The sequence below is a fragment of the Nerophis lumbriciformis genome, linkage group LG07 (assembly GCF_033978685.3).
Source record: "Nerophis lumbriciformis linkage group LG07, RoL_Nlum_v2.1, whole genome shotgun sequence".
Classification (NCBI taxonomy): Eukaryota; Metazoa; Chordata; class Actinopteri; order Syngnathiformes; family Syngnathidae; genus Nerophis; species Nerophis lumbriciformis.
In genome coordinates this window covers 19,937,227-19,955,118 of record NC_084554.2, presented here as the reverse complement: position 1 = coordinate 19,955,118, position 17,892 = coordinate 19,937,227, and the positions used below count along the sequence as shown (strand labels likewise).

General features: G+C 38.6%; 1 protein-coding gene across 8 annotated transcripts in view; it reads right to left on the bottom strand.

Moving 5' to 3' along the window:
- The window catches only part of slc12a7b (solute carrier family 12 member 7b), a 155,593-nt gene that overhangs the window by 16,911 nt on the left and 120,790 nt on the right, over positions 1 to 17,892 (bottom strand). For 6 of the 8 annotated variants that reach the window (XM_061965710.2, XM_061965709.2, XM_072913471.1 and 3 more), the window contains exons 14-22: positions 15,933 to 16,031; positions 15,497 to 15,616; positions 12,749 to 12,853; positions 12,401 to 12,569; positions 8,597 to 8,792; positions 7,612 to 7,781; positions 6,510 to 6,641; positions 6,008 to 6,115; positions 5,663 to 5,770 (exon numbers count right to left, since the gene is read on the bottom strand). In XM_061965710.2, coding sequence (XP_061821694.1) covers positions 5,663 to 5,770; positions 6,008 to 6,115; positions 6,510 to 6,641; positions 7,612 to 7,781; positions 8,597 to 8,792; positions 12,401 to 12,569; positions 12,749 to 12,853; positions 15,497 to 15,616; positions 15,933 to 16,031 — 1,207 coding nt within the window. The remainder of the gene's footprint in view (positions 1 to 5,662; positions 5,771 to 6,007; positions 6,116 to 6,509; positions 6,642 to 7,611; positions 7,782 to 8,596; positions 8,793 to 12,400; positions 12,570 to 12,748; positions 12,854 to 15,496; positions 15,617 to 15,932; positions 16,032 to 17,892) is intronic. The other 2 variants (XM_061965712.2, XM_061965713.2) reach the window with 1 other exon arrangement.

Sequence of the window (17,892 nt, the reverse complement as noted above, 5' to 3'; positions counted from 1 at the left end):
TCAAACAAGTGTTAAAGCAGGTTTGGTGTCATATTTAAAAACGGTGTGTGTGTTTGTGTGTGTGAATCTATATCACTGTACTGTATGACTTACTTATGTCTTATATGTATTACAGTACAGTATATGTCTTTTCTATTTTTATGTCTAGTTGTCTACTATATTGAATAAAACCATAAAATAAAAGTGTCAATAAAAGTGTTATTTCATGTATACAGGGTTTTATTTTACAGAACTTTCCTCCAGAAGGTCTTATCTTTGTCCATGTGATGTCAGATGAAACAAAAATGGAGCTGTTTGGCCACAATACCCAGCAATATGTTTGGAGGAGAAAAGGTGAGGCCTTTAATCCCAGGAACACCAGGCCTACCATCAAGCATGGTGGTGGTAGTATTATGCTCTGGGCCTGTTTTGCTGCCAATGGAACTGGTGCTTTAAATGGGACAATGAAAAAGGAGGATTACCTCCAAATTCTTCAGGACAACCTAAAATCATCAGCCCGGAGGTAGGGTCTTGGACGCAGTTCGGTGTTCCAACAGGACAATGACCCCAAACACACGTCAAAAGTGGTAAAGGAATGGCTAAATCAGGCTGGAATTACGGTTTTGGAATGGCCTTCCCAAAGTCCTGACTTAAACGTGTAGACAATGCTGAAGAAACAGGTCCATGTCAGAAAACCAACAAATTAAGCTGAACTGCACCAATTTTGTCAAGAGGAGTGGTCAAAAACTCAACCAGAAGCTTGCCAGAAGCTTGTGGATGGCTACCAAAAGCACCTTATTGCAATGAAACTTGCCAAGGGACATGTAACCAAATATTAACATTGCTGTACGTATACTTTTGACCCAGCAGATTTGGTCACATTTTCAGTAGACCCTTAATATATTCATAAAAGAACCAAACTTCATGAATGTTTTTTGTGACAAACAAGTATGTGTTCCAATCACTCTATCCCAAAAAATAAGAGTTGTAGAAATTATTGGAAACTCAAGACAGCCATGACATTGTGTTCTTTACAAGTGTATGTAAACTTTTGATCGTGACTGTATATGCTCTGATTATGAAAACATGAGATGTATTAATAAGAAATCCTACATAGCCCGGTCTGGAACCAATTCACAGCAATAAACCAGGGACGAGTGTACTTTACAACATGAAATAGTTTGCAAGATGCATTATCAACAATAATAATAATAATAAGAAAACTTTTTGTATTTGTGAGTACTTTTCACAATTATTTTATGAGTACATCCTAACATTACTGCAAATATAATGCTGTGGGGCTATCATGGTTGACAAGACTCTGCAGCATCGCGTGGACATCGGGGGCGGTACCTCTGGATTGGCAGACCGGGGTGGTGGTTCCTCTCTTTAAGAAGGGGAATCGGAGAGTGTGTTCCAACTATCGTGGGATCACACTCCTCAGCCTTCCCGGTAAGGTCTGTTCAGGTGTACTGGAGAGGAGGCTACGCCAGATAGTCGAGCCTAGGATTCAGTAGTAGCAGTGTGGTTTTCATCCTGGTCGTGGAACTGTGGACCAGCTCTATACTCTCGGTAGGGACCTTGAGGGTGCATGGGAGTTTGCTCAACCAGTCTACATGTGCTTTGTGGACTTGGAGAGGGCATTCGAACGTGTCCCTCGGGAACTCCTGTGGAGAGTGCTCAGAGAGTATGGAGTATTGGACTATCTGATTGTCGCAGTCCGCTCCCTGTATGATCAGTGTCAGAGCTTGGTCCGCATTGCCGGCAGTAAGTCGGACCCGTTTTCAGTGAGGGTTGGACTCCGCCAAGGCTGCCCTTTGTCACCGATTCTGTTCATAACTTTTATGAACAGGTTTGGTGGCTGCAAGATTAGGTCTCCGCTTTTTGCAGATGATGTGGTCCTGATGGCTTCATTTGGCCAGTATGTTCAGCTCTCACTGGATCGGTTCGCAACCGGGTGTGAAGCGACTCGGATGAGAATCAGCACCTCCGAGTCCATGGTTCTCACCCGGAAAAGGGTGGAGTGTCATCTCCGGGTTGGGGAAAAGGTATTGCCCCAAGTGGGGGAGTTTGAGGTACTTCAGAGTCTTGTTCACGAATGAGGGAAGAGTGGATCGTGAGATTGACAGGCAGTGCAGCGTCTTCAGTAATGCGGACACTGTATCAATCCATTGTGGTAAAGAAGGAGCTGAGCTGGAAGGCAAAGCTCTTAATTTACCGGTCGATCAACGTTCCCATTTTCACGTATGTTCATGAGCTTTGGGTTATGACTGAAAGGACAAGATCACGGGTACAAGCGGCCGAAATTAGTTTTCTCCGTCAGGTGGCGTGGCCCTCCCTTAGAGATAGGGTGAGAAGCTCTGATATCCGGTAGGAGCTCAAAGTAAAGCTGCTGCTCCTCCACATCGAGAGGAGCCAAATGAGGTGGTACGGGCATCTGGTCAGGATGCCACCCGGACGCCTACCTGGGGAAGTGTTTAGGGCAGGTCCATGGGGAAGACCCAGGACACGTTTGGAAGACTATGTTTTCCGGCTATCCTGGGAACGCCTCGGGATCCCCCGGGAGGAGCTGGACGAAGAGGCTGGGGAGAGGCAAGTCTGGGCTTCTCTGCTTAGGCTGCTGCCCCCGCTACCCGACCTCAGATAAGCGGAAGAAAATAGATGGATGGATAGATGGATTCTAACATTACTGAAAATATACTATATATTTAATGGGGCAACATTGTTGAGCAATAATTACAATGTTCAAATGTCTGAATAAATGAAACTTGAACGAACATCAAACATTACAACACAAAAGTCGTTTTTTGCATGTTCTCGATGTTCTGTGCTGCTGCAATTATTGCGACAATTTGTTGTGGATTTTGTTTCTTTTAATTGAAAATATTACATAGTGTAATTTGCATAATGGAAGTATTTCAATTACTAGTCTGTTAAAGTTGTTAATTCCATAAAACATTGAAATTATTGTTTTTTCCCCCCACACCATATCATTAATAATGTGAGATAAACTACAAAGAGAAGCATATTGACAAATAAGATGCAGACGAATAAATTTGTATTGTTTAGATACAAAATGTGAGTTGTTGACAACACCATTTTGTCAATGTTCTTGCCAAACAAACAAGTTTGTTTGAAATAAGATATGAAAATAAATGTTACAAAAATGAGTAGCACTCAGGAAAAAAAAAGATTGGAGACTCCTGCTATAAACATGAAATGTTCTAATCATCTTCATCGTGCGCGTGTGTGTGTGTGTGTGTGTGTGTGTGTGTGTGTTGTTAATTTGTTCATAGAATCATGAACAAGTTATTGAAAAGTACAAAGTCAGTGTGCAACTCTGCTCTTTTCTTATTGTCATCTTTGCCAACAAGAGTGTTCAATAAATGTAAAGGTAATGTGAAATGCTCATTTACTTGAGTTATTCATCATTTATATGTAAATCACTTTGTTTATTACGTGTAAAATTATCATTATTCTCCATAAAATAGGTTGTGTGTTCATATTTTTGGATATCCGGGACTGAATAATTTGATTTACATTATTTATTATGTAAAAATGTATTCGGTTTTTGATACAATAGTACCTTAGTTCCAAAAAGTATTTCTGAACTCTTGTTTTGATTTTTGCTCACTTTTTAGCTCCCACGGGGCTCTCACAGGGCTCATAAAAAGTGAATGCATATGGGTCACAGCCAATTAAACCAATTAATAAATAATAGATTGTAGTTCTGTGGGAAAGGCTAAAATGCAATAACTAATGCAAATGCCACAACCCAACAACATGAAGCTACATGGCAACAACAATGAATGACAACAGAAATCACGTTTGTATTTGTTGTGGCCTTTGCAATTATGGTGATCTTTCTCAGCCATTGTAATCAAAAACTAATGTAAAGGCTTACAAAGCAAAATAGTACAACAGTAAAGCAACTTATGACTATGATGTGAGAGCAGGTAAATATAAAAACAAATATTGTTTTCAAGTGAGACATATTGTTATGTGTGTAAAATAGTTTATGCCATCTGAGTTGATTTCCTAACATCTACAAATGACACAACCACAATATTAGGTTCACAAGGAAAGAACAATTCAGCTTTTATATAGATAACGGTTGCAATAGTGGCCGACATAAATTCACAATATGATTGTAATTGTAATTGAAGTGCATCATTCCAATGTCTTCAATGTAAGGAATAACAGGGAGAAGATGACCGGTTACAATAAAATGGACAGTACTGTCACATCAGAAGGAGAATCATTAATTATATTTATCAATAAATCAACTTAAAGACATTTTGAGTTTTGGTGACAATACTGTCTTTTTTAAGACATTGGATGATTTGAATGAGGGGTGGGGGTGTAAATATAGTGGGCAGCAGTCTTGGATGTGACAGGTGGGTATTCACAAAGTATCTCTTAAAGGAAAAAATATGGATAAAACATACTTGCCAACCCTCCCGGATTTTCCGGGAGAGTCCCGAAATTCAGCGCTTCTCCCGAAAACCTCCCGGGACAAATTTTCTGCCGAAAATCTCCCGAAATTCAGGCGGACCTGAGTGACGTGTCGACAGCCTGTTTTCACATCCGCTTTCCCACAATATAAACAGCATGCCTGCCCAATCACGTTATAACTGTAGAATGATCGAGGGCGAGTTCTTGGTTTCTTATGTGGGTTTATTGTTAGGCAGTTTCATTAACGTCCTCCCAGCGCGGCAACAACACACAACAACAGCAGTCACGTTTTTGTCTACCGTAAAGCAGTTTGTCTGCCGTAAACAGCAATGTTGTGATACTCTTAAACAGGACAATACTGCCATCTACTGTACATGCATATGTGACATTAACATCTAGGGCTTTTAGAGAGTGCAGTGCACAACTGCGCACACAACAAGGAGACGAAGCAGAATGCATCATCAGAGAGGGTGTTCAGCATGGTTAGAAAAATAGTGACAGAGAATAGAACAAGGATGGACAATTCAACCCTTAACTCAACAATGAGTATATGAGTGTTATGTGTGTGTATATGTGTAAATAAATGAACACTGAAATTCAAGTATTTCTCTTATTTATATATATATATATATATATATATATATATATATATATAATAAAAGAAATATATATATAGCCTGTACCCACCCACTCTGTGCCCTATATAATCCATGGTATGTGAATGCTCCCATTAAAATCTCCTGATGATTGAGGGAACCCCCCCTCATGAAACAGGCCTGTAGAGATGAAATAGTCTTGTGATTTTTTTTCCCACACATACATATATTGCGCTCTACTACGGTATCGAGCACTATTTTTTGGATAACCTTATTAAGACATATATATATATATATATATATATATAGCTAGAATTCACTGAAAGTCAAGTATTTCTTATATATATATATATATATATATATATATATATATATATATATATATATATATATATATATATATATATATATGAATGAAATACTTGACTTGGTGAATTCTAGCTGTAAATATACTCCTCCCCTCTTAACCACGCCCCAACCCCGCCCCGACCACGCCCCCGCCCCACCCCCCAAAATCGGAGGTTTCAAGGTTGGCAAGTATGGATTAAAATAAGAAATAAATTGAATGAGATGATTGTACTTTGTGAATGTGGGCATCTAACAAATAATTGCAGGTTGACAACATTGACTACCTCATCCTCCTGTGTGTCCTCTGTTGGTGAGGACTGTCTGCTTGTCTGTGCAGCTCCTTGGTTCTTCCGCCGGATGGAGTTACGCGATTCATCTGTGATACTTTGAATCTTATTGGTGCGACATTGCCCCAAAACATGATGGCAGATAAACAGGAAAGGCGCCAACTGTTATTTTTTTGCCACTGATGGAGCTGATTTTTTGAAGGTTGAGAAACTAGTTTGTTTTTTTTAATACAAGGAAATGATGATGCGGGCAGTGTGCTGTTAATAAATCACAAATTATATCAACTAATTGCAACATGTTAAAAAGGAAGGAACAGAGACAACAGGTGAGAGTTGTTGTACCTCTCTCTCCCTCTCGGTCTTGGAAAGCTGCATTTGTTTCAGCATCTGTGAGCGCTGCTCCATCACCAGAGTCTTCTCATAGGTGAAGGCTGAGATGTCGTTATCGTGCTGCATACAGGAGGAAATACACATCACCACCACACTTTACAACTACCAGTGTAGTTGGTTCTCATTTGTACGACGCAGGAAGAAAAATGTAGAGTAAAATTAAACACAACACCACCTTCCTATTGGTGGAAAATGTTGTCATCAATCAATCAATCAATCAAAGCATGAAAAGCCGTTTGGTTGCAGAGGAGAGAGTGAAAGGGGAGCCACTAGTGCAAACAAGTGGGCAACTGCTTCAAAGACGCCAATCATGTCTTTGAAAACCCAACACATGCCTGACTTTCCTCGAAATGTTCAATAATATTTTACAATATTTGTCAATTAATCTCTCCTTATGGCCCTTTGCTAATGTAAAAGTTGAGCCTCAAAGTCAAAAAGGTAAAGAAGCATTTACCATTTCTACCACTTCCACCTCTGCATTCAGTCGCAGGTGGTAGAGGAAGGTCTGCAGATCTTTCTTCATCTGAATACTGTTGTCATCCATCTGGGCCACAGTGAAGATGCGCATCTTACACTTCCTCCACACCTGAAAAAAGAGAAAACGTTTAATAAATGTGCTTGAATTTGTGTACAGTATATTCCGGACTATAAACCGCTGCTTTTAAGGCTTATAAGAAGGAGCCGCTAATGTAAGGATTTTTCTTTGCTGGCAGCCATAATAAAAATAATTGTATAAAATAAACTAACCAAAAAAATTAAGAGGGGGGTTTTATTGTTTGTGCATGGCGCCATCTTTTGGACGAGTTCACCCACTGCAGCTGCTGCAGTGTCCTTCCATTTACCGGAAGTGCAAAAATTTAATCATTCAATAATCTTGAAAATTTGAAGTATCAGTACCAGCTGATACTGCCTCTGTAACTACTTTGTTTTGGATCGATTCAAATTTGTAGTATTAAAGTTAAAGTACCACTGATAGTCACACACACACACACACACACTAGGTGTGGTGAAATTACCCTCTGCATTTGACCCATCCCCTTGTTCCACCCCCTGGGACGTGAGGGGAGCAGTGAGCAGCAGCGGTGGCCGCGCTTGGGAATCATTTTGGTGATTTAACCCCAATTCCAACCCCTGATGCTGAGTGCCAAGCAGGGAGGTAATGGGTCCCATTTTTATAGTCTTTGGTATGACTCGGCCATATCCCCCATCCCGAGTCACCACTGTACATGAAAACATCCATATCATGTGGTGTGATGTCAGCCAAGCACACACAACCAAAACCCCCTCACCCAAAATCAATGCAGATGTTGCAAAAAAAATATTATTGGCTGTCATAAAGCGAAGGTGATGTATTATAGGGCACATACATGATGGCATGTGAGGCGTATATTACCAACCAAGACTTAAACGATATCATATGATATCCTCACATAGAAAATATACTGTATTTCAGTTCATCTTGAAGTCATTCCCGACATTAACAAGTACATGATGTCAATCTTGGTACCAACTGAGAAAAATGCAGTATTTTGAAATACACACACATGCAAACCCACCTTGTGCTGTCGCAGCAGGAAGGGCAGCAGCATCAACATTCCTCCGTCATGCACCACCCACCACACATCAATGGTGCCCTCGCCCAGGCGGTCCTGGTTGGTTGGGAAACTGTCCACGTTCTTGGCCACAAGCAAGGCTTGGTGGGCAGATGTGGTCTCCCGTATGCTCTCTGGTTGGATGATGAAAAACAATATGAGAACTTCTTCCAAAATAGGTGTGTCCCAATTCAATATTGATCCAATATCAGCAAAAAAACAAAACAGTATGTGATGATTTGTGCTTGCATGTAAAATGTGTGATATAGTCTGCAATACTAGCAGTCCTGCAGCGTGTTTACTTGTGCAAAGTTGGACGGCCAGTTAACATCTAAATGTCCTCCAATAAGCACACAAGGTTGATCTTTTCTTGTATTTTAGTCAAGTCATTTAAAAAAGGTAAAGATGGTAGGCGATGGGGTACTAGGAGCTAGCAGCTACACAACAGCAAAGCACACCAGCTAGAAATACGTACTAAGTGGGCACATTTGTCAATATAAACAAGCATCACATAATTATAGTTGCATATTACTTAAATACAAAGTCTCCCAGGCAAAAGCTTATTACAAAGTATCCAGTAACAAACGTGTCAGCATCATTCAAATGACAGAGTCATGAGCTTAATTTAAATAATTAATAACAATTACCAATCCTCGTCAACTTAAAAACAGCATAAGTCCCTTCCAGACGGTTAATAATAGGTTAGTGTTTTTCATACCCACCAATGTTCTCTGCTTGACTAATTTCTCTTGATCAAACATTTTCTAACATTCCACAGTACAAAATATTACAAGTGTATATGATGGTTAGTGATATCGTATTGGATTAATATTGGTATCATATGTGCAGTGAAAAAGTTCTATCAGGACACCACTATGAATAGACCACATTTTTATCCACAGCATGCATTATCAATAATTTGTCATCCATCCACATTCTGCATTTAAACCTGTGAAGTTCCTCCATGATTGTGGATCATTTGATTGCTTCCAGGTTCCGGGCCAGGCCATTAGGACCGTGTTATGCTTCATGCCTCCCAACCCGGCTGACTGGATCAGATGAGAGACGCCATCTCGGAGGTTGGAGGACACGACAACATGGCAGAAACCTTTGGTCCGCTCTGCCGACATAGAAGACTTGATGTTCTGAAAATAAATTGGTCAAGAAAAAAATAACACATGAAACACTTGCTATTAGATTTTACATCATCAAGATTCAGCGAGTTTAAATAAGACAATCGTAACATTTTAAGAAGTTGTTTATTGACATGCCAATATCAGATTATATTGACATGCCAATATAATGAATAAATACAGTAGTACCTCAGGACACACGTTTAATTGGTTCTCTGACACAGCTTTTATATTGATAAATCATGAACTTAATTAAAATACATTTTTGGTTGGCCCCAAAAAACTCACAATTTTACCAACTGTAACAGCAACATCAGCAGCAACTTCTCCATATTTTCATGGATAAATGTCCGCCGTTCAGATATTATTTGAAACACTTGACTGGCGTTATGAACTTATTCTGCTTTAGTATGGTGCAGACTAGCAGGGCTACGCTCCAACTGCTTCGCCAAGTTAGCTATACAGTCGATCATGTTTTTGATTATTTCTTTCTTTAATGTAATGATTATCAACCACGTTTTCTTCTCATCACTGTCCTTCACACACACTTTCTTCCCTACCATGCTTGAAAAAAACAAATGATGTCCATCTCTAGCTATAGGCTAATGCTAGCAAGTAAGACCGGCTGTTTTGATCGGATCTAACGAGGTTCACTGTGACATTCGCTACGCCAACTCTTAACTCCTATTTTGCTTTTAACCCCTATTTTGTTTTTAACCTGATATTGCATAACAAAAAGATGACAGACAGCTCATATCTTGAAAAAATTGTAATCTGGGATTCTATTCTGAGGAACTACTTTATTGTAAAAGTACTGGTTTGCGCTGTATTACAAATAAAATTAACTGCAAAAAATGTGTAAGCCTTTAATCTGAATGAACTTTGTATGATATTTTTTAATTTATTGAGATGCACCTGCATATTTTAAGACATTTTATTATTAGTGGTATTTCTATGTTTATTATGCTTTTTTGGTCCTTTTAAAAATGTTGCTGCTGTTTTAGTACATTGAAGCATGTTTTTAGAATTTTTGTCACAAATCAAACTTGATGCAAACAAAACTAGAGCAGAATGATTGAGGAAAATAATTTAATTATAATTATTTTGCCTCATTACTGTCACATTGTAAGTTTTTTATGTTTATTTGACTTTTTTCATCAACACAATGAATAATGAATAATATAAAAATATCATATATCAAAATAATAGTTTTGATATGACCACCAATACTATACACGTTTAGTATAAAATGTATTTTTTATATATTGAGTCTAATTTTTCTAATCTATTAAAAGTCACATGACTTGAAATAAACATTTCAACCAATCAATCAATGTTTACTTATATAGCCCTAAATCACGAGTGTCTCAAAGGGCTGCTTTGTAATTCATTGTTCAATATAGAATCATAAGAACAACAAATATATTGCTTTGCCCTACGCACTGAAGAAGTGACAAATATATACACAATGTACAAACCCCGTTTCCATATGAGTTGGGAAATTGTGTTAGATGTAAATATAAACAGAATACAATGATTTGCAAATCATTTTCAACCCATATTCAGTTTAATATGCTACAAAGACAACATATTTGATGTTCAAACTGATAAACTTTTTTTTTTTGCAAATAATCATTAACTTTAAAATTTGATGCCAGCCACACGTGACAAAGAAGTTGGGAAAGGTGGCAAAAAATACTGATAAAGTTGAGGAATGCTCATCAAACACTTATTTGGAACATCCCACAGGTGAACAGGCAAATTGGGAACAGGTGGGCTCCATGATTGGGTATAAAAGTAGATTCCATGAAATGCTCAGTCATTCACAAACAAGGATGGGGCGACGGTCACCACTTTGTCAACAAATGCGTGAGCAAATTGTTGAACAGTTTAAGAAAAACCTTTCTCAACCAGCTATTGCAAGGAATTTAGGGATTTCACCATCTACGATCCGTAATATCTTTAAAGGGTTCAGAGAATCTGGAGAAATCACTGCACGTAAGCAACTAAGCCCGTGACCTTCGATCCCTCAGGCTGTATTGCATCAACAAGCGACATCAGTGTGTAAAGGATATCACCACATGGGCTCAGGAACACTTCAGAAACTCACTGTCAGTAACTACAGTTGGTTGCTACATCTGTAAGTGCAAGTTAAAACTCTCCTATGCAAGGCGAACTCTGTTTATCAACAACACCCAGAAACGCCGTCGGCTTCGCTGGGCCTGAGCTCATCTAAAATGGACTGATACAAAGGGGAAAAGTGTTCGGTGGTCTGACGAGTCCACATTTCAAATTGTTTTTGGAAACTGTGGACGTTGTGTCTTCCGGACCAAAGAGGAAAAGAACCATCCGGATTGTTATAGGCGCAAAGTTGAAAAGCCAGCATCTGTGATGGTATGGGGGTGTATTAGTGCCCAAGACATGGGTAACTTACACATCTGTGAAGGCGCCATTAATGCTGAAAGGTACATACAGGTTTTGGAGCAACATATGTTGCCATCCAAGCAACGTTACCATGGACGCCCCTGCTTATTTCAGCAAGACAATGCCAAGCCACGTGTTACATCAACGTGGCTTCATAGTAAAAGAGTGCGGGTACTAGACTGGCCTGCCTGTAGTCCAGACCTGTCTCCCATTGAAAATGTGTGGCGCATTATGAAGCCTAAAATACCACAACTGAGACCCCCGGACTGTTGAACAACTTAAGCTGTACATCAAGCAAGAATGGGAAATAATTCCACCTGAGAAGCTTAAAAAATGTGTCTCCTCAGTTCCCAAACGTTTACTGAGTGTTGTTAAAAGGAAAGGCCATGTAACACAGTGGTGAACATGCCCTTTCCCAACTACTTTGGCACGTGTTTCAGCCATGAAATTCTAAGTTAATTATTATTTGCAAAAAAAAAAATAAAGTTAATGAGTTTCAACATCAAATATCTTGTCTTTGTAGTGCATTCAATTGAATATGGGTTGAAAAGGATTTGCAAATCATTGTATTCCGTTTATATTTACATCCAACACAATTTCCCAACTCATATGGAAACAGGGTTTGTATATACCGTACACAGAATATAGACAGTATATATACAGAATATATACAGAATTTTGGGAAAATGCATGAAAGCATTTTAGCTGTGAAGTGGTGTGATGATTGGTGGAAAAGTGTGCACATGTAGAGGATGGGGAGGGGTTGATGTTCAGAGTTTGCTTCCCCGCATATTTAAAAATTACTTTTGTCTGCTTTAAATTGTAAATCATTTGTTTTAGAAGGTAAATTATTAACCTACAAAGGAAAAAAATGCTGCTGCTATGAATACAGCACAGGACCTTGTCTTACCGGTCGATGTTTGGATAGTGCTGTTGTGGAAGTTTAATTTAGTAAATACTGCATACTGTATGCCTCTAATTGTTGAGTAAAATGACATTTAATATGTTTAATAGTGTCAAAGGCACATTAAAGGGTTAACAGTAGCAAAAATGGGAAGTTTTGGGGCTTTTTATGGGTGTGTCTATTATTTGTGTTTAATCTACTGGGATGTACTGAATGACATCATTGGACATGATATACTTTATATGACTTTCCAGATTTCATATTAGTAATACTGATGGTATTTGTACTATACCTGTTCTGCCTTCTTTGCCTCTGTCTCTTTGGTCAGAAAGGTTCCCTCGAGTACGTTCCCAACTATTGTGAGACCTTTTCCCGCCTTCAGCTGAGAGGTGAAGGACAGCAGGCGAGGATGTTTAACTGCTTGATCTGAGTCCAGGTTCAAGAGCACCAACAACTGAGGCCTGGATAACAAAAAACAAAAGAAAAAGTCAAGTTTATTAGCAGTGAAGAAAGATTATTGTTTACATCTAACACAAAAAACAACTGTAAGGAGAAATCCAGGTAGAGAATCTAAAATGTGTAATTTACACACATAATAAATTCAAACATGACCTCCAAGAAATAAAGAAATATAAACTACCTCCAGTTTTTGGTGTGTGGGGGAGCTTCCTCCAGACGAATGAGGGCAAAGCGAGCTGCGTTTAGTGACAATCCACGAATGCCATCCCCCCATTCTTTCTCTGCCCTGATAAAACAAACACATTGTTATTGTAAATATTAAATGAGGAAATACAATAAACTTCATACAAATAATAGCCAAGGGGTAGAAAGCACAAAAGCCTCACTCTGTAATCATGCAGATGTTTACTATATGTATAACCTATCAAAGTACAGTATGCACAGTATAAGTATCACACACGTCATAAGTATGCCGACTGGGACACAGTTTTCAGAATATTACTTTTTCCATGTGTAATCTACATCTGCAATGTATTATAAAGCTTACCTTTAAAGTGTATTTTATTTTTGGAAATCCTATAAATGAGCACTAATAGATGGTATGGTGTATTAGTTCCAGACGTTCTTATCAAGTTACATTAAGAGACATACATTTTACAATTCAAAATGGTTGAAAAGGAGTAGGAAATGGATACTAATTACTGATTTTCACTTCCTGTGTGAAAGAAAGGTGGTTGAAAAAACATTTCAATAAGAAAATTGAAATGACACTAAATATTGCACATTGTAAAGGAAAAACAAGATTTTAAAATACTGAAAAACATAATAATTATTACACCTTTTAAATTTAAAATAAGCGTGCATAATCTAAATCTACTTTAAAAAATACACCATTAAAATGTAATTTCATTGTCAGTATCGTATATGGGATTTTTTGTAATTTTTTAAAAGTTTTACTTAAAAGCATTTTATTTGTTGTCAAAACCTGCAAACAGTTTGCATTGCAAGTGTAATAAATATGATTTCTTATTATGGTCAACATCTGTAGTTGTACTCAATTAGTCTTAGAACTCATAATCAATGCCGATAACTTTCCAGTTTGTTGTTCAGATGAGATGTGCATGCTTCACTACTGTGCATGTCCATAACATGCAAACTAATTTAGAACAGGAATACAATACAATGTATTTCACCCGGCTATGCACCATCTACCTAATGATTACGGAGATAATGCTAGAGAGGTTGATTTTACACATTTTCACAAGACTATCAAACCTTCATCAATTCTAAGTGTCATCATTTCATAGGTTGTATGTATGAGTGTGATGATACACTCATTTTATCATACAAAATACAGTCGAAATTGACATCTCCGTGTAGCTGACCTGGCTAAATACATATTGATTGATTGATCGATGTGATACACCCTATTTGGTTGACGAGAACGAGACAAGACAAGACTTGAAATTAAATCTTAAGCAGAAATTGTAGAGTGGGGACAGTTCCAAAGGCCCCCTATCAGTAGGTGTTGGCAGTGTACAAGGGGCTCATAATTACCGCTTTTAAGAAAACTACTAAAGCAATTATTTTAGGATCGAACAAGTAAAGATTTTTCCTAATTTTTTGTCTCAAAAAACAACGCAGGCGCACTTTGAAGTCTTTTATAACCTTTCATGCATGATCTACAGATAAACTTATCTGTTGGACTTGTTTCCGCAAATAAAACCTAAAATGCTAAAAGTCCACATAAAGTTAATATCCTTTTGAGAAAGTATTTAAAGTGCATCAAATGTCTTTGTATTGCTTTATCTTTGGGCTGCAGTAGTGATCTTTACAGTGTGCGCAAAGCACTTAATGTGCGGTTCCAATCCCTCGCTCAGTGCTAGACGGAATATATCTATCAATATTGGGAGGGGAAAAAAACAACAACAAAAAACGGCTTTTCTTTAATCGCTCACCCGAAGTTTTAAAGGGGAACTTCACTTTTTTTTGTGAATTTTTGACGAGCAAGGAAACAAGGAAGCAGCTGGAAGAGTGGCCGTGCGCGACCCAAGGGTCCCTGGTTCAATCCCCACCTAGTACCAACCTCGTCATGTCCGTTGTGTCCTGAGCAAGAAACTTCACCCTTGCTCCTGATGGGTGCTGGTTAGCGCCTTGCATGGCAGCTCCCTCCATCAGTGTGTGAATGTGTGTGTGAATGGGTAAATGTGGAAGTAGTGTCAAAGCGCTTTGAGTACCTTGAAGGTAGAAAAGCGCTATACAAGTACAACCCATTTATCATTTATCATTTATCAGTCGATCATGTCAACATTGGCGCATTAGCTCGGGATCACGGCGCTATTATAAATAGCTTTTGTTTGCGTTAGCACTTACAATTACAATATCACTAATACTTGGTCAATATTCAAGTCACGAAATGTAAATGAGGTATTGTTGTTTTTTTATTGGGTTTTATACGCATAATAGATGACCTCCCATTGGCTCCGCTTATTAACGTTTATTTACGAGTTAGAATGCATTTAAAAAAACACATCCGTCATATAGTCTTTCTTAATGATTGTGAACGATAGGCAAAATTCCCAAAAAAGTGCAGTTCACCTTAAACATGTAAATAAATGACAACTATACAAATATGACTGTATTTATTGTAAAGATTATACCCCCATGACAGATTATTTAATGGTTGAACATTGAAAACAGTTTGTTTACAGTTCATGTGTTCATTATTCCTTCTGATATACATGCGCAATAGTGAGGGATGCACAGATTACTGAAGGATGCATTGATTCATAAAACACAATAAAAATGTGTGTGAAAAATGTGCGTGACGCGTTAAATAAACATTTTTGATAGAATGTCTTTGAATTTTAGTATAGCTTTCTATCAGACTTTGTAGTCACTAATGTGTAGTAAGAAAAGTCCTTCTCACCCTCTGTATTCAATATACTTGTAGATGCAGGTAGCGATGGCCATGGCAACGATGGCATAATACCAAGAGGAAATGAACATGAGAGCGAGACACAAGCTCATTCCCAGGAAGGACAGAGTCCTGCAAAAGACAACAGCAATGAGCAAGTCTAGTGTACTAATTGTTCTATTTATAGAACAGTGTCATGTTGTTGCCTCATTAGTAGATAGAGCATTTTGGACTGAACAGCTGAGAGGCTTAAAAGTGGAGTAAAATGATGAAATGGACAGGACACAAAGGTGTTTTCAGAATTAATCTTAATGGAGGTGCAGATGTGTGTTGGTGTGGGAGTGGCCTAAAATGCTCAAACATCAATTATCTCAATAGTTGGAGCTCTAAACGGTTTCTATGGACTACAAAGTTTAGAATGATCCATTTGACATCAACTTTCACAGACCAGTGGTAATATTTGAAGCGTGGTCTCCAGTTGGGCGTTCGCAGTAAAGTCTGGACTGCACAGGCCAGGTTGACGAACAAGTAGCACATAAGGAAAAACCTGTTGGAAAACGACAGCATATCATTTTTATCATCACAATCTTTGCTGTATGAAATATTGCATCAGAACGAGGGAGTCCAACAGACACAGACATTTTTCTCTGTGTAGCTCGTTTTTATTGGCCCTCTGCATATTGTAATAAAACATTTATTATAACTAACACATATTATTCCGTTTGACTAATATGCTCTGTCATCTTTAACACAAAGTTAAGATGTGAATGTTTAGCATATATATATATATATATATATATATATATATACACACACACACACACACAGGTAAAAGCCAGTAAATTAGAATATTTTGAAAAACTTGATTTATTTCAGTAATTGCATTCAAAAGGTGTAACTTGTACATTATATTTATTCATTGCACACAGACTGATGCATTCAAATGTTTGTTTCATTTAATTTTGATGATTTGAAGTGGCAACAAATGAAAATCCAAAATTCCGTGTGTCACAAAATTAGAATATTACTTAAGGCTAATACAAAAAAGGGATTTTTAGAAATGTTGGCCAACTGAAAAGTATGAAAATGAAAAATATGAGCATGTACAATACTCAATACTTGGTTGGAGCTCCTTTTGCCTCAATTACTGCGTTAATGCGGCGTGGCATGGAGTCGATGAGTTTCTGGCCTGCTCAGGTGTTATGAGAGCCCAGGTTGCTCTGATAGTGGCCTTCAACTCTTCTGCGTTTTTGGGTCTGGCATTCTGCATCTTCCTTTTCACAATACCCCACAGATTTCCTATGGGGCTAAGGTCAGGGGAGTTGGCGGGCCAATTTAGAACAGAAATACCATGGTCCGTAAACCAGGCACGGGTAGATTTTGCGCTGTGTGCAGGCGCCAAGTCCTGTTGGAACTTGAAATCTCCATCTCCATAGAGCAGGTCAGCAGCAGGAAGCATGAAGTGCTCTAAAACTTGCTGGTAGACGGCTGCGTTGACCCTGGATCTCAGGAAACAGAGTGGACCGACACCAGCAGATGACATGGCACCCCAAACCATCACTGATGGTGGAAACTTTACACTAGACTTCAGGCAACGTGGATCCTGTGCCTCTCCTGTCTTCCTCCAGACTCTGGGACCTCAATTTCCAAAGGAAATGCAAAATTTGCATGGTTGGGTGATGGTTTGGGGTGCCATGTCATCTGCTGGTGTCGGTCCACTCTGTTTCCTGAGATCCAGGGTCAACGCAGCCGTCTACCAGCAAGTTTTAGAGCACTTCATGCTTCCTGCTGCTGACCTGCTCTATGGAGATGGAGATTTCAAGTTCCAACAGGACTTGGCGCCTGCACACAGCGCAAAAACTACCCGTGCCTGGTTTACGGACCATGGTATTTCTGTTCTAAATTGGCCCGCCAACTCCCCTGACCTTAGCCCCATAGAAAATCTGTGGGGTATTGTGAAAAGGAAGATGCAGAATGCCAGACCCAAAAACGCAGAAGAGTTGAAGGCCACTATCAGAGCAACCTGGGCTCTCATAACACCTGAGCAGTGCCAGAAACTCATCGACTCCATGCCACGCCGCATTAACGCAGTAATTGAGGCAAAAGGAGCTCCAACCAAGTATTGAGTATTGCACATGCTCATATTTTTCATTTTCATACTTTTCAGTTGGCCAACATTTCTAAAAATCCCTTTTTTGTATTAGCCTTAAGTAATATTCTAATTTTGTGACACACGGAATTTTGGATTTTCATTTGTTGCCACTTCAAATCATCAAAATTTAATGAAATAAACATTTGAATGCATCAGTCTGTGTGCAATGAATAAATATAATATACAAGTTACACCTTTTGAATGCAATTACTGAAATAAATCAAGTTTTTCAAAATATTCTAATTTACTGGCTTTT